Source organism: Lichenostomus cassidix, chromosome 2 (assembly GCF_008360975.1).
Source record: "Lichenostomus cassidix isolate B80296 chromosome 2, HeHo_3.0, whole genome shotgun sequence".
Lineage (NCBI taxonomy): Eukaryota > Metazoa > Chordata > Aves > Passeriformes > Meliphagidae > Lichenostomus > Lichenostomus cassidix.
The window spans coordinates 82,786,235-82,811,132 of NC_139482.1; the positions used below are offsets into that span (position 1 = coordinate 82,786,235).

The 24,898-nt window shown below is 38.6% G+C and overlaps 1 protein-coding gene across 2 annotated transcripts in view; it reads right to left on the reverse strand.

Moving 5' to 3' along the window:
- Positions 1 to 24,898, reverse strand: part of DDC (dopa decarboxylase) — a 68,995-nt gene that overhangs the window by 43,071 nt on the left and 1,026 nt on the right. For both annotated transcript variants that reach the window (XM_085052211.1, XM_085052210.1), the window contains exon 2: positions 3,816 to 4,051. In XM_085052211.1, the coding sequence (XP_084908337.1) occupies positions 3,816 to 4,016 (201 nt within the window). In that variant the 5' untranslated portion in view covers positions 4,017 to 4,051. The remainder of the gene's footprint in view (positions 1 to 3,815; positions 4,052 to 24,898) is intronic.

Genomic DNA, 24,898 nt, shown 5'->3' on the forward strand with positions numbered 1-24,898 from the left:
CTGCTGTGGACATCAGAGTTCTGCAGTTATTCCCTCTGTCTCTGTGTTAGTATCATGAATTTAGCACCATTATTGTCATTATTATTTGGTGGATTGCCCTTTGAAGGTACACCTTAGATTTCACAGTAAGTCCCCATAAAGAAGTTTCACCAATCATGAATGCTTTTCTCCTACAGAGTAAAGATAGCAATTAATAATGCATTATTATTGCTTCACACAACTAATTGGTCCTTGCCCTTCTGAAGGAACACCATTTTCACATTTTTAGTCATACAATAAGCAGCAAATAACCTGAATACAATTAACACAGTAAAGGTGTCAACATGAATGAAACAAGAATCACTTATGGGCCACTAATAGCTTCCAGACAAAACAAGGCTTTATGGCATATTACTTATTCTTTCTGAAGAACCCCTTTCTGAAGTTCTTCATTTATAAAATGAAGACAAGACACTCCTATGTGAAACAGTGGGAAAACACTATAGCTGAAAAACACTAGATGTACTTTTCGATGTTATTCACGTCAGGAAAAACATGGGAAGAAGATTAAGGGAAAATATAACTTGAACAATTAGGGCAAAAATATCTTTGCAGGCTGGCTGGATAACCTGGCTAGGAGAGCTTTAAACTAGGAACAATAAGGGAAGGAAATGAGAACCCACAATCAAGGGAGGAAGATAGACCAAGTTGGCAAACAGAGGATGAAAGGTAATGTGGACATGAGAGAACTCAAAAAGTAGCTAAGGCTAAAGCAAACCAATCCCCAGTGTATCCACATAAATAAGGAAGTGCTGAGAGGGCAGCATAAGGGCAAGGACAGGACAGAGGACCTCTCACATCTTTTCTGGGAAATCAAGACAAATGGGTCTGAAACACCTATAAGCTGTGGCACAACACATGGGGAACAAACAGGAGGAAACAGAAGGCTGTGTGCAGGTACAGGACTGTGACCTCACTGGGATCAGAGAGATCCTGTGGGATTGCTCGCATGACTGAAGTGCTGCAGCAGGTGAGGATGGGCTCTTCAGGAAGGCAGGGCAGACAAGTGGTCCTTTATTTAAGAGACCAGCAGGAACGCACTGGCCTCTGCCTAAGAATAGACAACGAGCCAGTCAAAACTTGTGAATGAAGACTGGTGAAGATGGGCAACATTGAGGGTGCACGTCTGCTACAGACCACCTGATCAGAAGAAGCACATGAGTGCTTTTTTCAAGGGCATGTAGTGATAGGACAAGAGGGAATAATTTTAAACTGAGAGCATGTTTACATTATATATTAGAAAAATTTCTTTGCTGCAAGGGTGGCGAGGCACTGGAACAATTGTCCAGGGAGGTTGTAGGTGCTCCATCTCTGGAAATGTTCAAGGCTAGGTCAGATGGAGAATGAAGGGGAAAGGCCAGTACTATTTAAGATCTTCATTAAATACCTGGATAATGGAATAGAGTGCACCAGTGTTGCAGGTGACATAAAACTGGGAGGAATGTTTGATACACTGTATGGTCATGCTGCATTTCAAATGGACCTTAACTGCCTGCAGAAATGGGCCAAGAGGAATCCCACGTTCACCAAAGCATTGCAAAACCCTGTACCTGGTGTGGAATAACCCCTGCCCCAGTATAGGCCAGGGATCAACTGGCTGGAAAGTAGCTCTGAAGAAATGGACCTGGGAGTCCTGGTGGCCAAGCTGAACATGACCCAGCAATGTGCTCTGGCAACAAACACTGTGACCCAAGAGCATCCTGGGCCATGGTAACAAAACTCTTGCCAGCAGGTCAGAAAGGTGATCCTTCCCTTCTGTGCAGCACTGGAAAGGCCACACCTGGAATGCCACCTTCAGTTCTGGGTTCTCCAGTACAAGGAACAAAGACATGGCCATACTGGAGTGATTCCATTGTAAGGCCATGGAGATGATTAATTGCTGCATCTGTCGTATGACAAGTAGCTGAAAGAGCTGGGGTTGCTCAGCCTGCAGGAAGCTCCGGGGGTACCTTGCTAATGTGTATAAACACCTCGTGGGAGGGTGTAAAGAAAATGAATCCAGATTCTTCTCAGAAGTATCCGGTGCTTAGACAACAAGAAATGTGCACAAACTGAAATACAGAAAATTCCACTTCAACAGAAGAAAAAGATTATTTTACTGGGAGGGTAATCCAACTTTGGAACAGGACAGCAGATATCTCATCCTTGAAGATATTCAGTGACCAGCTGGAAATAGCTCTGAACAACCTGCTCTAGCTGCCTCAGCTTTGAGCAGTGGGGATGGACTAAACAATCTCCAGAGATACCATCTAATCTCTACTATACTGTGACCTTGTGATTCTGTGCTCTTGTGAGTTTCCAGAATTGAGTATAAACAACACAGGTAGAATCAGACTTACTATAAGACCTGGGATTTGTATTGTGCTCTTTGTGTCACTAACACTAACATTTCACACCAGTGGAAAAATTTAGGATAGAACGTTTTTTCTTCAGAATTTATCACTTTGTAAAAGTGAATTTGTTTGCAGGGCACGTAAAAATCAAGAAAAAGTCAATTTAGTTAAGAGGGAACATGACATGTTGATGACATAATTGGAATTCAACGTCTCACTTTCTATTCTCAAATGATTCATCTCTTATTTTTTAATCCGTTATTATTTTATTGAAAGTTCTCAAGTGTTTAAAGTGTTTTGTGTTCTACTTCACAGACATTGCTATCTTCCTCCAATGAAAAAAAAAGGCAATTATATCTATGAGCAACAATTAAACTATTTGCATGTGTTGGACATAATTCTCTTATCTAATCTGCATTGATTTAAATCTCTTGGATTTAAGACTTCCTCCACAGACCTTTGAAAAGAGTGCAGAGATTTCAATTGACTTCAGTGGAGCTTTTGCCTGTTAAAGGACAGCAGGGTTGGCTCCAAAGAAAAGAAGATAAAGTCATATTGAATATCAAATATTTACATTGGTCAATGAAAAGGAATTGGTATTATAGTACACTGACTAAAACCATTTGCAGATTGTGATCTCCACTCCCATCACACTCATATCACCTAGCTGCATCTCGAGAGGGAACCCAAAGTGTTTATTGTGGAGACCCAAAAGAGAGACTCCTCATCAACATTTACTAATAAATCAGTCCTCTTCAAGCTACTTAGAGGACTTAGGAGACAAGTATATATTTAAAATAAAAAAGGTGTACCATGAGTGGAAAAACAAGAGAGATTCAGCCCTGAAAAATGCCGGATGCTTTGTTCTGCATTGTCCGCCCAATACTGATCTGCTCAAGGACTAACATTTCGGCAGTGGATATCTGCCTTATAAGGTACAAGAAGAAGTTGACATTTAGGAGAGTAAGTCAACAGAACAAATACTGTGGAGAATCCTTTCTAGCCAACTGTGTAATAAAAAGAAGTCTCCTAAGAGAATTTTAACATTTAAAGATCAGCTTGGAGGAACACTTTGGGCACAGCAGACTAATAAAAGTACTATTTTGTAAAATATTTACTGTGCTATGAAAGTAGTAAAAATATTACATGAAATTGAAAGTTACAAGGTTTTGCCTTAACCAGTTCAGGGAAGGAAAGGAAATTATCCAAAAGTAAGCCATGAATGAAGCAAAACAATGATTTAATTATTTCTAGGAAGAACAGAAAACATTAGTTATGTCATATTTAACATGTTAAGCTGACTCCTGCCTTCTAAAAGTTAATCAGTGTGGTTACTTATGTTGGTAAAGTCTAGTTGCTCAGCCTTCAACCCACACTTTCTTTAAGGTCTTTGAGAACCTAAATGTAATATTGAACACTGCACTAAAGTTCCATTTTTCTTACCCCTGGCATAATGATCTTCTCAATGTCTTTAAAGACATCCTCAAAGCTCTCAGGATCCTGGGGTGCACAGTCTGCGATGAGGGGCCTTAGGTATCCTGGTTCCACATCTGGGAAGACCTGTCTTTTTTCTATCTTCTCCAGGTAATCTGCAACATAGTCCACCATCTCCTTCCCTCTCTTGCGGAATTCTGCAGCATCCATGGTATCAGCGTTTAGGGTTTATTCTCAGAAAAACACTTTAAAAAAAAAAAAGGAAAAAAACGTTTGAAAGAAAATTTTACTAGTTTTAAACCTGTTATTCAGATGACTTATAGGAAGACACATATGGTCATGATATAGATTAGCTTAATACCAACAGTAAGTTTAGCACAGAAGAACAGTAGAAGCTCACTGATGAAGACTCAAAAAATAGAGATTTATTCCCTATGGCTGCTGGTTGACACAAGGATGTGGCACTATTAAGTGGCACACAATCAAATCCCTCCTGCCTTATAAAGAAGAGGTCTAAGAAAATAGCCTGCTGTGTGTCTCTATTATAACCTGTAATAAGAAGCTATAATAATCACAGTTATCACAGTGATCCACTGAGCTGCCCTGTCATTTTATCTGCTTCTTGACTCCTGTCTTTCCTCAAGATTAAGTTTTTTTACTCTTTGCTGTAAATCCACGTGCTGTGTCATCTACAAAACTTTGTTTCTTAGTGAGGTTTCAAACAGAATTCACTTTGAGTTGATCTGTACTGCATTTTGCAGGAGAACGTGAGGAAGCTCTGTCTGCGGCTGTCCTTATTTCCAAGATGTTGTGCTGGAGCTCCAGCTGTTCTTTGAGATAGGCAGATTGTTTGAGCACACCTAAGGTGATACATGGCTCAGCTGAGATGAGCTGGGGTTCACCTAAAAAGTGCTCTGCAAACATAAATTCATGAGATTAGGGTGCTGCTCCGGCCACCCTGGCCCACCCAACTTTTTTACTCTATGTAGCTGTGCATTTTAAATACTCAGTGAATACATTGTTGAAACTTTATATTCACTGAGTACCTAAAGAGTGTCCCAGTCTTATACACTCAGATTGAGGGATACTATTCCTCGGGATCTAGTAAGAAGATTGGCAAGTGAAAAAAGGATACTCAGTGTTGGTATCAAGAATTACTATGCTTAGCTCACACACCTTTAGATCTTCACTTTGTAAGGAAATAATTATATAAGCACAATGTGAATATTGATAATTAGGAGACAATGTTTCAGATATCAAGTATTTGCGGAAAGAATTTTTAACCAATAAATTTTGAGAAAAGAGAACCTTATTACATTTGAATTAGTACTGTAACATCACAAAAGAAAGACATTAATAAGCACTGTCCTAGAGAAATCTCTGCTACTACAGAGAGGATCTGAGATTTGTGTGGAGCAGCTGATGCTGCTATTTAAGAAGGCAGGGTGCTGCTGTAGGTCACAAAACACTTGGGACAGCAAGGATCTGCACAGTAGGGACTTCTAGACTCCCCAGAGAATGGCTGTTCCTGTTGCTATTTTATTAGAGTTACATTATTCTCTTTAATCATCATGTAAGTATTTATTTGGCTGTCTATGCCTTTTATAAAGGGATATTAGGACCTTTCTCATATCTTGCAACTAAGTTGCTAAAAATAGATTATCAGTGGTCATTACAATCCTTAAGAGTTTCCAGTGGGCAGCATTGTGCATCACCACTCTTTTGAAAAGCTGTGTTTAAGCAAGCAGTTTTGTTTCTACTCCTCTAAAATCAGGATGATTCCATATCTTACATACCCCCTAAATCTTACATGTATTTTCATTTAACACGTATTTTGTTCACTGTTCAAAATTTTAATAAACTTTCTAAAGAGATCAGCATGAACTGCAGCACTGAATATGCATCTCTGTGGCAGCAATCTAATTACACCCCAAGGCTCTGTTCTTTGGTTTTGATATTTTTGCCAGAAGAAATCTAAATATTGTACTGTTGCACTTCTTTTTCAATATATCTCTAACTTAACCCTTAACTTATGCTATTATTATTTCTTTTATGCTACTCATTCATGGGTTCATTGCTATAGTACGCTCTAAAGAACTTGCATGAGGTAATCCGTTATTTTTTCCTCTGGTTTCAGAGAAGAAAGCTGTGAAAAAAAGAATTTAACACATAACTGACAAAATAGTAGGAGATGCCTAAGACTGAATTGACTCAGAACATGAGGATTGGTGTTTCCAGCACTACTGTTGCTCACCACTGCGCTACAGTTATTCCTACAGACCTTTATGCATGGATCAGTTCAGCTGAGTATCTCGTTCCACATCTGTGGTTCCAGTGAATCCTAAGTACAGCATCAAGACAGGTCAGAGCACCACTCACTGTGTAAGAGCATCACTATACTACTCTCTAGCTTTATTTCATAGTAATCAAATATAAGGCACCACTTAACATAAAAACTTATGTGGATCACTTGGTCTTTTCCTAAAATACAAATCAAATAGCATAAGTGAAACCACATTGTGTGGTCAAAACAGCTCACAAACACACATACAAAAATGAATTTACTTTATCATATTACCAGAACATAGATGGTATGTTTTATAGCTTGTCAACATTTTTCCCCACCTAATTTTTTTTTTACCTGAAATCTGTATTTCAGGTACATCTGTACAAATAACATTTACATCATCTTGTTGCTACACATCATGATAATATAATTTATGGTCATTTTTATTATTAAAAGTTTGGACAAAGTTCTTCTTGGGTATCAGGATAAGGATAATTAAATATAATTTTTATCTAAATATCAGACACACATTCTATAGTTTCAGCCTATTTCTATGGAACTCAATTTGAAAAAAATACACGTTATATAATCATTGACATCTTGTTTGTCACTGGCTAACTTTACTTCTTTCCAAGAATGGGAGGTCCACTGGCTTATCCTAGCATTGTTTTGGCTGCACTGCTTCTGTCATAGACCACTGTTGCAATAGCAAAATTCAGGTAAAGAATTAAATTACAGGGGAAACCCACTGTTTTGCATGGAAGAAATAGCTGAACCAGGAAGATTAAGCATTTAGAAGGTTGAGCTTTCTATCCCAAATGTGCTACAGTGGTTGCAATGTTATACATTGGTAAGAACTAGTATTTACTTAACCTCTAATATTCTGACAATTCAGTTTGATCCAGTGAAATATGCGAATCTGCTTCAATCTGAAGCAAAGTATTTAATTATCTTTCCTCCAAAAACAATACTGAGAAATTAAAAATCTACCATTTTCTATTCATTCATCTTCCTTCCTAAAAATTCTTCCCTGAAAATTCCTCACCTACTGTAATATATGTATCTCACGGGGGAACTGTAAAGGCAGAGTCCTTGCAGGAACACAGTGGTCATCCTTTCCACCTCCTATTTTATATCTGTTCTTCTGTGAGTGACAAGACCCACTTACACTTTCATACCTATTTTTATTCTCTTCCTGAACTGTTCACTATACAGATCTCACTTCATCTGCTTGAAAGTACTACTTGCTATGGAAGCCATCTCCAGCAGACAATTGTAATGCTCAAAATGCAAATTACCTCACCTCTCTACTAGTACAGAGTATCTCTACCTCTTCCATGCACATAAAACTCATGTACAATGCAACAACACAATGCATGGAGAGACCTTCCCTCTACGCCACTGTATTTAAAAAATATAGAGATTTTCTAAGAAGAAAAATACTTCAGACAACTCAGGCCTTAGGGTTTAAATGGATTTTTTGAGAGAATCCATATTTTCTGAAGGGATGAGTGTTACAGTCTGTATGCACCCAAAATATCCACTTAACTCGAAGGAACTTAAACTGCAAAATAATGTAAGCCAAGTTTCCAAAACTAAATGGAAATTTCAGAGAAACTAAGCCTCCCTCTGAAGTATTTAACAGTGGTCTATCTTCTTGAAGGCCCCCAAACAGTGAGAAAGGCTCCATGCTTTCAGAGATCCCACATCTCCCAGGATGAGTTTCAGCATATTCAGTATCTGCCAGCTGAACCCCAAGTGAGGAGAGCACAGTTTCTCAGGAGGTGCCCTGCCTAATTATAAACCTCTAAGCCACTGTGAGCAGTCTGTATGCAAATTCATTGACAGCCTCACTCTGAAAAAATAAAATGTTACCAAGCACATATTCTGCCTGAGCATTTTTGCTCCCAGCAAGAATCATCAGTGCATACTTCAGATCAAATCCTACTTTACTGGATATGGTTGAGTTCTCCTTTAAGATACAGATAAAACCAAGAAAAATCATGTTAAACCTCAAATTGTACCAGTGTATCCTTTTTATTTATTCATATAAAAACTCCTTCGTCTTTGATTTTGCTGTAATTCGTCAGAGGACAAGTACATTTCACAACCTAAAGTTCATATATCCTTTGTTGCTTTTTTTTAAAGTGTTCCTTCTACCTCAGTGCACTGAAATTAGAATATGGCCACATTTTATTTTAGTGAAGCTACTGAAAATTGCTGCTAGTCTGTAGATTGCATATGTTCATATGAAAACAGTTTTCTACTTTATCTGAAATGGAACCATACAAATTAATTTACACACAAGTAATTATTAAAACTATCTATAGGTGTAATATTGCATAATATTATGTTGATAAAATTCAGCTTCTTCATTATTTCTGTTAAAAAGTATTGTCCATAATTTTAGAATCGGGGTGGGGTTTTTTTGATATTTACTAAATATAAATGTAAAATATATATAAATACTACCTGGAAATTAGTTATGAAAAAGAAAAAAAAGGAGGAAAAAGAGGAAAAGCAGGACATATGACGAGAGAGGATATTTGATGCATTATAATTTTCTGTCTGACTGTTCTCCAGTTCATCGAAGTAAAATAAACAGCTAACAAAAAAAAAAAAACATTTTAGCAGATCCTATTATTAAATACAGACAGGAAGAATGCATAGACACATTAATAGCACCTAAAACTGACAGCTGTATTTGCTCAAAAAAGGTAATAATTGTGTATCTTTGCAATAAATGAGTCAAGTGCATTTTCTATTCTTCCAACTGATTTTTGCAGAACAAAATGTAATTTAAGGGCTCATGGTACTTCAGTGACACCACTGAAGCCATAAGAACTTCCTGCTACTGAACCCAACTGAAGGTTTTTGCAGCTGTTGCCACTGTTAAGCTGAACTTCCCCTTCTGGCAATAGGATATTGACAGAAAAAGGACCGTAGGATGAACTTTATTTCAGCATGAATAAAAAGGAACTGGATCTACTCTGTACTTCTGCTTTTGCACAAGTAAAGAATTAGGAGTATATGTTACAGTCCCTACACTTTAATTAAAGAATTACATTTTCCAGAAGTTGCTGGCTGTATTCATTTACTGTCAGTGGCACAGTCTGCAACTCTGTAATTTTCCCTGCTGAGGTCTTAACTACAGTGATGGGAAAGGGTTATTTCTGAGGAAACTTCACCCTAAAAAGTCATGCATTTAATTTATCTTGAAATTTTATTATTCAGAATATTTGGCAGAGAATTTCTCAAGTTCTGTGTGGTTATTGCAAGCACTGCTGTGCTTGGAAAGACAAGATACAAACTTTTGTATGCATGAGATTCTGCATAAATGTATATAAACAGTTACAGCTGACATCAGATGTGAAAAACAAACACAAAATGAGGTGCATACTACATTGTGCAAACTTAGATTAGATTAAAAATAAAATAGATTAAAAATAAGATAGATTAAAAATAAATGCTTCTTTTTAGTATTATTACAACTAAGATAACACGAGCTGGCTGCATATTAACTCCCACTCTCCATAACCAATTGTTGCATTAATCTAAATGTACCTACTTGAATTTAATAACCATAAAGCCTTAAGGACAAAAAATGTTACTTACAGCGAGTTGATAAGGTTTTTCCTTCTCCCCTGCCCTTCTCACTGTCTTTCTTTGCTCCTCAGTGACAGCTATAAAGCAGAGAGGATGCAGTTGCCAGCATATATAGGCAGAGTATCCATGTCCCTTCAGCCTATCACAGCCACGGGCTTTGCAATGAACGTGCAGCAGCAGCAGCATCTCCCCCTCCTCCCACAGCTCCTCCAAAATATACTTTACAAAGAAAGCTCCCCAAAAGGCAGCTGGATCTGACCAAGAAACAGACATTGCCTACATTAACTGCGCAGTGCCATGTGTTTTCTTCCATGAGCTCCTTACACAAGTTCTTTAGCAGAGAGTGTCTGATCACATGCTCCCCGTCTGCGCTGCACACTCCGGGACATTTCTGCTGAGGCTGCTGCTGTAAAAGCAAGTGCTTTGATCCACTTCTGTGAAATATGATTGCCAGGAAAGCAACACAGATATGGTTGAAATGCTACTCAAGGGACTGAAAGCTCTGAGCAGGTATATAGCTGTGGTATTAACATCCCCAGATAAGCTTTATGTAACTTTTTCCAGCTTCTCTATCTCATCAGATGTACACTTAATAGCAATACTAAGTGTTAAAGATTCATTTTCCTATTCTAAAAGTTTTATGTGGAATTCTCTTTCCTAGATGAATCCAGGTGACTTCCTGTCCTTTTTAGTTCATTCAAGTTAATCTAAAAAATAAATACTATCAGCATTTCATAGTCCTAGACAGCTATCACTGTCACCAGGTAGTGTGGCACATTTGGCAGAGTCATTGCTCTCAGAGCAGGCTCCAGTCCACTGCAGTATTAAGAGTCAACCTGTTTGTGAAGGAGGAAAAAGTCACAGCTTTTTTAAACTGTCATGGCTGTGTTTGCTCTTCTAGTATTAGAAGACCAATGACAACTCTGCTACAATTCTGGAAGAGTCTATTAAAAAAAAAACAGGACCTGAACTCCCCAGGTGAGCTTGCTGATGTCATTGCACTTGTTGTGCCAGATGTTATTCTATGATCTGACTTGCATTTCCAGTGCCCTGGTTGGTTGCTGTAATGATTAGTCCACAATCTTGAAAAGCATCAAGAAATCCCAAAGTCAGCTGCCACAGGCTCTCAGATGTTTTCCATTGCAAACCAATTCCTGAGTGCACAGGGTTACAGCCTGGACATACTGGGACCCCACAGGAAAAGAAGTATTTAGGAGACTTTTTCTATTTTTTTTTCTGAATTTGACAGAATAGGCTGAAAATTCAAAATTTTTTGTGAGGGTATAAGAGGTGCAAAAATTGAAGTTGTCTCTAGTAAACTTAAAGGTAACTGAAATTTCCTTCAATGTTTCATCCAAGTGGCTTGCAAAAGGTAAACAACTTTCAAAGAAAATCAAAAATGGAAACTAAAATTAAGATTGGAGTATTAAAATGCTGGTTTAATCAGTGTTGAAATACAACCTCAGAGTCACCTGATGTGTTTTTATTTCTCTGCTGTACCCGTAAAGCTTGCTGTGAACAGGCAACAGTCACATTTTCCATTAAAATATTTCTTTTTTAAATTTCTCAGGAAGAAAAAGGAAACAAAGTGTGAAAGTCCAACAGGCAAGCTGGGAAAAGGGAATGAAATGCCCTTCTAAAAAAGCATGTTCCATGTCTACCCTACAATTCTAGTAATTCTTCTTGCTCATACAAGTTTCATAATTCTCATGATCAACACTGTTGGCAATACACAAATCTTTGTTTAACAGAAGCTTTCTGTGGGGGACAAAAGGCAGGTCACTAAATTTTCTATCATAGATGCTGGCTAAGTCAGACCTGATTCAGCCCTATGAATTTGTTCCAGAGCCTTCAGACTGCTCTCTCTTTCATAGAGAACTTCTTTTACTGCTGAAACACAATGAATAGAGATCCCCCTTTAGTGCCAAACTGTTCCAAAATTTAAGACACCAGTGTGTGAGAAATAACAGATGATCCCAGAAGGTTTGAAGGCTAGGGCTTGTTGGTAAGCAACCAACAGACCTACTAATCACAGCTAACAAGAGACAAGCTTCGGTATGTTTTTGCACATGGAGGTCACCCTGATGATGATATATAAATGATGCTGTGCCCAAGCAGTAATGGCACTGATTTATTGCCATTACTGAACTCTTTGGTTTGCAAACAAGGTGGGAGAGGGGCTGTGTTTGAACAGGAGGCTCCAGCACAGCACCAGAAAATGAAGCAGACAATGTGTTATCAGTCACTGCAGTCCCATTGCCAGTCTGTGTGCAAAGACACGGATCAAAGCAGAGGGGATTAAACAGTTTGTACCCACTTTCTAGCAGCTTTCACCTCTTCCACCATTGTGCGATGCAGCTTAGAAACAAAAGGCAGTTTCCCCAGGTTTTTATTCCAGTTATGATTACATGGCTCTACTCCCCAGCTTTGCTTTCCCTCACCTGAACAGCCTGAAACTCTTCTGTCACTGCACGCTGACCTTGTGGTGTGGCCCTAGGTACTAAATTTTATGTTATGTTTGTGCTGAGCCCAAGCCTAAACATTGTTTGAGCAGACCTGTTCTGAGCTGTAACGTGAAGGGCTTTAAATTGACTCAGATATACTCAGTATCTCAGGTATTGAGAAAATAATTTGAAACAATTAATTAGGAATCTAGCACAACGTTTGTGACTCTTTTCCACATTTGGTGTCAAAGGAACAGTCACTGATGCCTATGCATAAGAAAAAACGTGGGTTTGTTGTATTTGGTTTACTCTGTGTCTGTAGTTTGAAGATGCTATTTGGGGGCTGAAGACATTTTTTCCAGTTTTCTTTGCTATTGCTTCTTCAAAAAGAGAACAGTAGTAGAACCCCATCTTTGTCTTTCTTTTTCCCCCCAGTATATTCTTTGTTTAATATAAAAATACTAGTGACAGAAAATTATCTACAAGAAGGCAAAAGAAAGACAAAAAATGAGAACCAGACGTACTGGAATAAAAAGTCCTTGCATGTTCCATAAACAAGGTCCATATCTGCACAAGCATAAAGATGAGACAAGAAAGAACAGAACAGTTTAGCTAAAATCTGCAACTAACAATTTTCTAGTTAAAACAAGAGGGTATGTTTCCTTTAGAAGAAAGTAAGAATTAAATAAAGCCTTCAGATACTAAATACATGGATTACTTGCAACGTATGAGGATAAAAACTAAGTCTCCTGCAGAACATAAGTAGACTTTGCAACAGATTAGCCGGGAGATGAATCTCAGACAGAGCTGACAAACTGGGAAAGTAACTATCTTCTCTTTTCGTAAGTATTTTATGTGTGAATTGTTTTCCCTGTTCAGTTCCTATTGCTGGCTGTGTGAACATGTGAAGGTAAACCAAAGAAGGAGAAAAAGGAACTGCTAACGAATTGAACATGGACACAGACTCAAACACACAGTTTCAGATGAGTTAATGTACCATTTGCTGGTTTGAGGCAGCCTGAGCATATTACTCTCATGGAAGCAAGCCTACAGAAAAGAGAGGTTGTGATGAATTGAAAAAGTGTCAACAGAAAAACTGACAGGCTGTGAAGAGTCACAGAGACAGTGAGAGCAGGCTGCAATCACAGTAGGCAGACTCCTCCAATACAGAGATAGGAAGAGCTTCTGCTGTGAGCTGAGATGTGCTTACCTAAGGGCGTAGGCACTGCCAGGGCACTCATCCAGCCATGTAATGCTCACAGAGAGAGTGTTCTCAAGCATTGACTACTGTGAGCTTCACAGAAACTGTGGCTGATACATGAACTGCTGTGAGGCCTTAAATGTGCTGTGAAGACCTCATGTTAGAAAAAGAAGTTAGAGCAATTAGTTTATGAATGGAATAACCCACTGTGGGGATGAAAAGACAGATCCAGGTGAAGCATGAGGAATAAAGATGGCTTGAGATACAGAGGGAACATAATGTAATGCTTGTTCTTGAGCAAGTGATTTGTTTGGATCACTGTTTACAAAGATATCGAAGAACACACTATTCTTGGTTGAGAAGGTATTTTGCCACTGACTGTTACTAATGCCTTGTCACAAGGGCCATGCACTACCATGCTCTACTTGCAATAAGCTTAGAAGACCATTTGCCACCACTGTAAGACTTGAGTAATTCTTGAAAGGATGAGAACACCACTAAAGTCTCTTCGTAAAGAGCATGCTGGTGCCCAGTTGCCTGAGATTACAGCAAGTACTATGGCAAAGGATCTTACCCTTCCTCCCGGTCACCTTTGCTGCAAAGGTGTATTTGGCTCCCCTTCAGTCTGTGCTAACACATGCACCTTCCCAGAAAAAACCAATGCAAAGCTTCAGGAGACCTTAGGCAGAGTAGAGCACATTGGAGAGGTTCATGAAGGACTGTCTCCTGTGCAAGGGACCCCATGCTGGAGCACGGCAAGGACTCTTCTCCCCGAGCAGTGGGAGAAACAATCTGTGATGAACTGACCATAGGCCCCATTCCCTGTCTCCCATCACCAGTGGGGAAGGAGGAGGTAGAGCTTGGAAGGGAGGAAGGTGTGGGGTGAAGGTGTTTTAGATTTATTTTACTTCTCATTATCCTGTTCTGATTTTGTTAGTAATGAATTCAATTAATATCCCCACTTTGAGTGCTTTTGCCCTGATATTTGATGAGTGATGTCTCCCAGTCCTTATCTCCACCCAGGAACCCTTGGTTATATTTTCTCTCATCTGTCCAACTGCGGAGGGGAGTGAGTGACAGAGAGGCTCTGGTGGGTGCTGGCATTCAGCCAGGGTCGACCCACTACACACATATCACAAAATGACAGCTCTGGAGAACCGAGCAGGAACTGGATCTTCCACATGCACAGTGGTCATGGACACACATTCACAATGAAGCAATGAGTAAGGTAATGTTTGCTCCCTTCTGCTCTGGGTTATTGCCTTTGCCTCAGAGCTGGGAGTGGTATCTGCATACAGCTCACCTGTTTGAGTGCAGAAAGATGCATTTATACTAAGATGAGGTTTTCCATTGGAGCCATGTGACTCTGCTCCTGACTCCTGGTAATATAAGCAATTGGTAAGCATAACCAATGCCATCTCCTAAGACAGTCATAACATGTAAGTCTGCTGGTCACATGTCACTTCTTTCAACACTCTAGATGTCACCAAGATGTGATGACTCCCATTACAGAAAACCCAGATCCTCTGTCAGCATTGTGAAAAACTATTTGCCCATGCAGGACTACTCCCACGATGTGGTGACACCTGTTAGGGAACACAGAAAACTAACAGTCCATGAGATACTGCCTATAAAATCAAAGAGCTGGAAGTCCTGATGTTGGACAGCAAAATCCATGATCCCCTGGTGGTCTGGGACACAGCCACTGCTGTCTTCTTCCTCTGAAGACTGAGAGAATCGTGTTCTCCTGGGTAAAGTCAGAATCCAGACTACAATTATTGTATGATGCACTGATTACTAAGAATTTGACACAATCTGCAGAGGGTCAAAGTAACTAAAAGTGTAGGTAGTTAAAGACTCTAGGTAGCAAGAAAAATACACTCATTTCTAGAAATGTTGTTTAACTGAAAGTAAAATTCAAAAAAACTTTGTGCAACAATAAACTACACTGAATCCAAAAAAATGCAGAAAACAATAAAGTCTGCTGAAAATTAAGTGTTTAATTGTAGTAATAAAGGTCTGATTGTACCTAAAGCCCTGTGGCAAATTCTCATTCTGCCTAGGATCTCTAAAAGAATCTGCCTATCCCTGTGACATTAGGTGACAGAGCCACCAAGTGTTCACAAGCTCCATCCTGCCAACTCCATAAGAAAGGCAATCATCTCCAGCTAGGAGGAAAAACTGAGCCAGGAAAGATAACAGCTTAAGCTGCTGCAGGTAGCTTCAGCACAGTGCAGCCAGCCATCTCCCCACTCAGAACTGCTTGCCATCTGTTCTCCTTATGATCTTGTTCACTTCCACACCTCAGATAATCACAGCTTCCACATTATCATTAGGAGAGACAGGCTCTCATTTAGCCAGGATTTACTGGCAGAGACAGGCAGTTAAATAAGAAGGACAGTGCAATGTATTCATCACATTTGTTCTCAGAGGCCTTGGTTCAAGCTCTTGCTTTCAAGTACAGATGCAAGTTTTTGCCATATGCTGTGAAATTCTGGGTAAGTTCTGAGAGGAATTTTCCATAAAATATTTTGCTAGAAAGAGTTGTTCTCTTCCAGCTTATTTTTCTGTGCTACCACGTTTGGCTCCAGTTGGATTTGGAATCTAAACAGCCTAAATCTAGGCCAGGTTTAAAGTGGCAGCACCCTCTGTCAGAACTCTGGCAGTGTTTGTTTCTGGTCAGAGGCACAAATTTTGAACCTCTCTGTGCTGAGGTCAGATGGTGCCAGTCTAGAAGAAAACTGTTTTTACAGCAGTTTGATATTCTGCATAGTCCTCTGAAAGACAGACTAGGAAAGTTTTGGAAACTTAAGAGATTTCTGTTTTCTTCCTTCCTACCAACTCTTAAAAAAAACACACTGTCTTTTGAGTGATCTTGATCTGTATAGCCTTAAGAGACATCTCTACCACCAGGCTAACTTTTGTCAGCAGGAAGTGGTTAAGAAATGTAATTTTTCACTCTTTTTCAGTGCTCAGAGAACACAGAATTGTGTGAACATGCTTAGGGAAGTACAATCACTACCACATTTTATGTTACACACATTGCAAAATACCACAATGCAAGATAACTTACCTTACTTAACATAGCTTCTGCTGAATTCTAGGGGATATTTTCAGTTTCTCTCTCTTAACAACGGACCAGTCTATACCTATGACTGCTGCCCATTGAAGTGAAAAGTGAGAAAACTGCTATGTATCAACTTTCTCTGACTTGTGAACAATTTAAAAGCAGTTAATATTTTACACTGGTTGCTAATTTTCTTTCTTAAAATGCATGCTCAGCATGTAAAATCACACTAATCTTTCATCAAAATTATAACTTATGTACTTTATCTTATACAATAATAAACTCATAAAATCCAGGTCACATTTTATGTGACTGTAGTCTTCAAGAAGAATAACTGAGGAAATTAATCTACTATATTAAAAAAAAAATAAGCTTAACTCAAGATTCTTCAGCTGTGAGTACAAAGCATATCAACCACATTCCAATCCTGCAACACTGCTAAGATAAAGGAAATAAAGTGTTGTTAAACAAAGGATGAATTACATTATCTCCTTACTTCATATTCACTGAAGAAAAGCCCATGAAAAATAGTGTTATATTCCATGGATACTTACAAAGAAAAGTTGGTTCCTACCAATCCTAGAATAGCAAGCTGTCACAAAAGAGCCTGGCAGTATTTCTGGATGCTCAAGACAATACAGTTCTCTTCAGCTCTGCAGCTTTCAGCTCTGCTGTCTGCTACTGCTGCTACCCAGGACGACAAGCTGTAAAACTGTGAAGACAAGGTGACCAGAAGCATTCTCAACTAGCATGTGGAAGAAGATTGGGGAATAAGGGATTCAGAACCTGTGTTAAGACTCAAAACATTTACCAGTGTTCCTCCTGTTGAATTTGAAATAGAGATAGGTGGAGCTGTGGGTTTTCTTACAGTGAAGCTGCTCACATCCTCATCAGGCATCTAAAATAAATTTTTCCCCATAAAAATTGGGCTGAATATTGTGCCTGGTATCAAAATGGGAGTGTAGAGGCATTGTGCAAGTGAAGAAGGGAATGATGTACAAATTACAGCAGGGGACACAACCTCCTGTACTCACAGCTCAATTACGCTCCATCATCTAGCACTACCTATTCCATATTTCTCTTTATGTTTGTCTTAAAATACCTATAGATTTTATAGGTTATGTTTATGTTAAATACCTATAGAATAAGCCATTCACATTCATAACATTTCCGGTTTGGTTGAAAAGATAACCTTCCTGCTATTTTTCAAATAAATGAATAGTGCTTCTATGTCTATGCTAGTTCTGTTTTCCTTCCAGTTTCCTTTTACAGGTGCTTTTCTTGAGGAAAAAAAAAAAAGTTTTAGCCTGCTTTGGATACAATAAATTTTGATTAATCATCTTAGCAATTTCAAAACATCTCCACTACTTGTCAGAGGCTTCTGTTGCTAAAGTAACTACCAGTTGTCTGTAGGAGCTGTATTTTTTCAAAAAAACCTCACTAATTCTCTCCTGAAAACAAGTACTGGATTCACTTCTAACATGGAGTTGTGCTGAGCAGTAGAAACTGCAAAAAGATGAGAAATCAGAACCTGGTGGCAAGGTCAGTTGTATTAGATGTGATAATCTTTGTATGGTAATTATCTTGTGACAACATGATGCAATAACATTCAAAGCTTCAGAATAGCAAACACCTTTCTTCACACAACCTTTTTTTTCAATTTATGTACCAAACATATGTACACTGAAAATAAATACTTAAAAGCAATTTTCAACAAATAGCCTCAATAGCCTCGTTCTTGTGATGGAATTTGATGCTTGGAACAAGCAAGATAAATTAAAGATCTGTCAATATGCCTTCTCTACTAAAACAGCACAAACAGACCTATAGGTCCACCAGAGCCTGCAGAACATCAAAGTAATTCTAAATGTCAAAACCAATAAAACATTCAAATTTGGGATGATTTTCTAAATAAAATGGTAACCAAAAAGTGGGGTTTTTTTAACAGCCATTATCAACAGCAGGATAAATAAGAACAGGTGACAAAGAAGGCATTAACACACAGTACTTACTGATCTGTAATAACATTTTTTATTTTGTAAAGTTAATAACACTGTCTTCCCTATACCACCTTTAATATCTTACTCCTTCTGCCAGCTTTGAAATTTTGGCCCAATTTATGTGCTTTTAAAGTAACTATTCATAAAGACGCAGTGCATCAAAAATTGTTGCTCTAAAAGGCCACAATGTATTTTTGAGAAATATATATTCAAATCATAAGAAATCTGCTCTTGAAAAAATAGAAAAGCATCGTGCAAAGGAACTTTCAGAATAAAGCAAAAGCTGTAGCAAAGAAGACTGACATTTTTTGTCGTATTTTCTTTTTAACCTTGAAAAGAAACATGAGAAAGCCACAGTAGCAGCAAATGAGTAGCTCACCACTCAATCTAAAAGTCATTTAAGGACTAGTACGCAATTAAGTAATTACTGGGCTGAATAGAACAGCAGTCAACATGGCAACAAATTACTGCAATGGTAAAAAAGTATTTTTTTTTTTTTAAGAAGAAGGAAAACTAAACAGACAAAAAATATGTTTGTATCTCAGATTTTTGGATAGTGCTAGAATGGAAATCACCCAAAAGCAGGAACATACTCATTAGGATGTACAATAGAAATATGTATCAATAACCTTGAAAAGGAGGAGGTAGAGGTAGGCGTAAGAACAACCCGGGGCATGAATTCACACAACAGTTGTGTGCCGTGGGCAGATATTCTTGAGATCAGCCTTATAGCTAGCTGAGCTGCTGATGCAGCTACAGAGAATCCTCACACTTACACACAATCATAATAATGCATTCTATTTTTTGTGCCTTATCTTTCATTAGCGCAAAACACATTTGCAAGGCTCTGGGTTTTGCTTTTTGAATTTAAATTTTTCATTATAACAAATGTAATTTTCAGCAGCCTCACACAACAATAGGTCCCTATCCTGGCAGGTGTGGCAGGTCTCAGGATGTGGTCCTGCAATACTTGCTCAGGAATGAACACCTTTGTACCTGGTCTCCAGGTACCCAAAGAAAATGGCACGATAAGGGGCTGTTTAAAAGCTGGCAGGGCAGGCACACGAGGAGACAAGTCATCATCTCCACGAACAGTGCCAAGAAAAAAATCCTGGCATGTGTGAGGCAACAGAAAAGAGGTGAGAGAGCGCATGAGGCACCTGTCATGTTAGCTACCAGCAAATAAAGGACTTCTGAGAGTGAAAAGATCTTGTAAGAGGAGCTTAACATATATAAGCACGTACTTCCATACCCACCTAAGGAAAGGCTGTATATCATTAGCCTCAACGAAGAAGGAATAATTAAATAAATTCTAATATGATGATAAAAAGAAGGCTTCTAGGGACAGATGCCAACATTAAATATAAATTTCCTCGGAGGGAAAAGAATAGTGAAGAAACAGAAGATTATGCCATAAGAAGATTAAAATGCTAAAAAAACATTAAAAATGGAAAACCATGGCAGTATGAGTAGTGTGCATGCAGTCAGAGGTTGCTGGTTTTTCCTGCTAGCTCAGGCCAGGGCCTTGCTGCAGGCTGGTGACTGCCTGAAGATGCCTGTACTGGCACTCTAGGTGGGGTGCAAAATGCTTTCTGTTTGACTGCACATTCCTCAAAGCTAGGTTTATGCTGTTATTGTTTACAAAGCTTCATAATTAAAATCATAATGTTCACAAAGCTTTCTATTACTTAAGAGGTTAGTTTGAGTTAATCAGTTTAATTGGTTAATTAAGGTGAAGGAATATAAAAAAATGTATTTGGTCTCAGAACTTCTATTTCTGGGCAATTATAGTTCTGTATCTACGTTTGTTACGAAGTTTGACTTCATACACCAGTTTGACATTGGTCCTTAACAGTAATAGTGTTAAGCAGTCATGCAGAGGTTTTCAAGCTCTCACAATCAAGTATTTTCTCCGATTCTACATTTTGACATTAAATTTTATTTACACATTATTTTGGAAATTTATTGATATGAAGGGATTTTCCTCATAGATTAAGATCATCACTAATTTATTAACCTTTTAATTATTAACATTTTACTATTTAATATGAAGATGTCTGTAACACCTTCCTAGTTTCTAATTTTCATGAGAGATGTTTCAAAAATATATTCTCTAGACATAATTTATTTCTTTCCAAAAATCAATTCTTTTGTTCCCTCGGTGTTTCCACTTGCAAAGCAAAATCTGTAAAATTAGCTGGTCTTTTATACTTGGGCAGAAAATATTATCATCTTATGGAACACCTTCAGTATATGTCAATAACCATGGGCAAAAAACCACAGAAACACAGAATAGGTCAGGTTGGAAGGGACCATAGTGGGTCATCTGGTCCCACCTCCCTGCTCAAGCAGAATCATTGCAGAGCAAATGGCACAGAATTGCATCCAGATGGTTTCTGAGTATCTCCAGTGAGGGAGACTCCACAGCCTCTCTGGGCAGTCTGTTCCAGAGCAGTCTGTTCCATCTCCACTGTAAAGAAGTTCTTCCTCATATTGAGGTGGAACTTTCCGTACATCAGTTTTTGCCCTTTCTTCTTGTCCTGTTGCTTGGCACCACTGAGGAGAGTCTGGCTCCATCCTCCTGACACCTTCCCTTCAGGTAGTTATACACATTAATGAGATCCCCTCTCAGTTGTCTCTTGTTGAGACTGAACAGGCCCAGCTCCCTCAGAGAGAGATACACAATACTCCTCTTTCTCTCCCACAAATTCCCTTAGATATTAGTTTATCTTTTATTAGAGTACAGGCTTACTCATCATGTCCCATCTCAGACCTGTCACTACCCATCACTACAGCAACTATTCCTCCTGGTCCGTTCTTTTTGTGTCTCAGCTACAGTTCCTGCCAAGGAGGCCCCAGAGTCCTCTACTTCAGCTGCCTAAAATATATGAAAGCTACAATACCTGGGGGTTTTTATATTTGTGAGATGCAAAAACTTGCTGTGAAAGGGCATCATTCCACCATCCCATCATTCCCCTCCTCTCTCTTGTTTTTTCTTATTAAAGATGCAGCCATAGGAACTGGGGAGGAGAGCTAGGAATGTCACATCTTCAATAGTCAGTACAGAATTGCAGGAAGCTCAATACAAACAATCTGAAGTAACACAGGATACAGTGAGGGTTAAGAAGTCTTAAGGATCAAACTTAGTCTAAGCAATCTTAGTGGCACTGTTGGATGAAAACCTCTTTTTAGTAAGTAGCATGATCAAGAATAGCAAGAAGTTTGGATCCACTCAGAACAAGTTGGAGAATTATAGGAAAAATATTCTAGTGACTTTTGATCAATTGCTGGAACATTTCTGGAATATTCAATGTTGTCTCAGATTTTCACTTTCAAAAAGACTTCAGTGCCTTCCTGGAGTGAAAGAGAAGATTTCTCTTCAAAGGTACTTATGCTGTCCTCTAGGGAAGATTCAAATGAGTGGGCCTGGTTAGCTTTGAAAACAGAAGAACATGAGGGAAACCAAGGAAAGGATAAGTGAACAAAAGAGTACGGGGAGAAGACAAAGAACTTCTTTCTGTTTTTCAAATTCTAAAAGCCCAAGAGGGACTACTCTGGGAAATTAAAGATAGCACATTAAAAAGAGACAGAAGGAAACACTTTTTCACATCATGTGTGGTTAAAACTGCAGAAAATATAATTACTACAGGAAGAACTACAGTCAAGAACTCAGCAAGATTCTGATGGGTTTGAAGATGTGTACGGATATCAAACATATTAAGAGCTATTTAAAACTGCTGGAAGGCACATGTATTTCTTCAGGGAAAACTGTCCAAGCATTTTAAAACTGCACAAAGACATGTGCTAATCAGAATGAGAGACAAAGGTCTCTGCAAGATAATGCACCCACAGGATGCCGTTAAAGAAATGACACCTCCTCTGAAATCCTTTGCATTCATTCTCTCTCCCTCCCTTTAAAGGAGCAGCACAAAAAGGGACAATATCTGCCACACTGAAAGGCCATTTCCTTTAGGGTATTGTCCCAGATGAAAAGGTGTCTGCCAGCCGTTCTCCCAGCATGCTGGCATTTCAGCAGTCTTCAGCTTGTCCCATGTGTATGGAAATGTGTATTTGCCTTGAAATTCATAGAGCTGGTTCTACAATTAGCTGGATCCTTCCTACCTTTCTGAGCTCAGATTGTTTTTAAAAGCAGAAAGCACCATATGTAGTATATCTGCAATTTGCCATCTCTCTTTTTTGCATGACTAAGTAGTCACAGTAATGATAATTCCCTCTTCTTATGTCACTATAACTGTACCTGCACTGTCATGTGTCAGAGAAAAGAAAATCTAAAAACTGGGAGGTTTATTCACTTAAATGAAACAGTTTGTCAACAGCATAACTGAGTGCAAATGAGGCCAAAACAAAGGAAGGTGTTATAACTGACTTAGCAGTAGCATTACTCTGATGCTGAATTTATGGCCTTCCTAACTGATACACTCCAATGCATATTTTTCCAGGACCTCTTTTTCCACCAGTTTTAGTCTGTTACTAATATCCTGTCCACCAAGCAGGAAGAGCTTATTCCCTTTCTTTCTGTAAAGTGAACTCCAAATTCTATGACAGTATTGCTGACACCAGTGCTTGACGTTGCCCTAGCAATCAGAAAGCAACTGGTACTTGGTATATTAAAAAAAAAAAAAAAAAATCTGAAGCATAAGGAATGTCACAAACCCAAGTTTGGCACGATTGGCTTGAAACTCTGAAATGCTAATAATAACCCTGACTTAGGGTTATACATATTCCAGCTTCTACTGGAATGCACAGGTGCTGCTGCTATTCAATTGCCTCCAACGTTAAGATCAGATGGGTCTCATGTCCTCTCTCCTTATACTCCTTTCAGTGACTGAAACCTTTCCACCTTATCTTTGTTCAAAACACTTCAAAACCATACTAAACTCCCTGGTTCATATCCAGTCTTGCAAAGATAGGCTGTACCTAACAGATGGGGAGATACATCCTCTACAGAGGCTGTTTGATAGGTGACACAGTACTGGAGTCACATCCTTGCCTTCAAGTTCCTTCCCATATTCCTACACTGAGATTCACAGCATGGCACTTCACTGAGGGAGACTCAATGAAAAAAACAAACGTGCTGCCATTAATCCTTGCATCAGTCATCAACTTCTCAGAGACAGAATCTCTCCATCTGCCTTTGGAACTGTAAAAAATAAGTTCAGGAATAAAGTAATATGTCTGACATAATACAAGAACAGTAACATTAAACTGCATTTGGCTCCATGTAAACCATACCATTCTTCAGAAAACATAAAACCAGGAAAGATAAAACTGATTGCTATTAACACTCACAAATCTTAGTAAATTTTCCCGGAATTTTCAAACTGAATGTTCCTTTCCAAAACAAGGCGGGGGTTGCGGGAGGTAGGGGGAATGATACAGTATTATGTAATAGTAAACTGTAAGAGCAACCTTTTAAGCATACAGTGCTCTTACCAGTTCTCTGAAAAAAAGCCTAATACTAAAATCCCAATTTACTTTTGAAGTAATGACTATTTACCATAATATTTCTTCTCCTGTTTATTCATTTGGTTTTGAATAGATAGAGACACAATCCACACAAGATCAAGAAAGAAGGTGAGAAACGTACAACAAAACAGTTGTTTAATTCCAAACATTTTCTACAGGAAAAATATCATTGCTAGGAGAAAAAAATGTAATCAGCACAAACACTGGCTAAATGGGGAGACACTCATCAAAGGAACACTGGAGCATTGAGGACACGCAGAGGCAACAGACTTGGTGGAGATGAATAACAGGATTGTGGTTAGGATGTGCTGGAAGTAAATTGAGTTTGTTGCATCGGTTGGACTAATTTATTTTTTTTTCACTTACCAATGATGAAATAGTGTTGGCCATATACTTTTCTGATTACACAATACATTATCTATGATTGAAAAAATATACTATTTCTTGTGCCTCAGAAGAATGAGGTGAACAGTTCTCAATGCATAATGGCAGGAACAGAGTAAGAAACATACACTAAAGCAACACAGAAATTTCACATGGATGTGGATCAACTGACCAGTCAAAGAAACTCTCTTACAACTTTAAAAAACCTTTACCAATTTTAGCAAGAAATTCCAGTTTCCCCACTTTGTGTTGATTGTGGGGGATGTACACTTTGAATGTCAAAATTCCACGATGCTCTTCCTTGAAGTGTAGCTCACCCAAGGAAACCTTTCAGCATGTACCACAGTTATACTGCAAACCTGTTTTTCACTGAACTTTCACTGGAGTATCTTTTTTTTCCTTTTTATTTACCATTGACATAAGCAGTAAATTTCTGTAACTCCAATGATGATTGTCATTTTATTTCACCTTTACTTTTCCATTTCAGCATCTTCTTGCTCTTTGAACCCCAGCAGCACTGAAATAATTTATGCTGTTTCATATTTAGCCCCACATAAAACTGAGTGTCAACATACGAGGATCACTCCAATCCCTGTGCCATAAACAGGATTTCTAC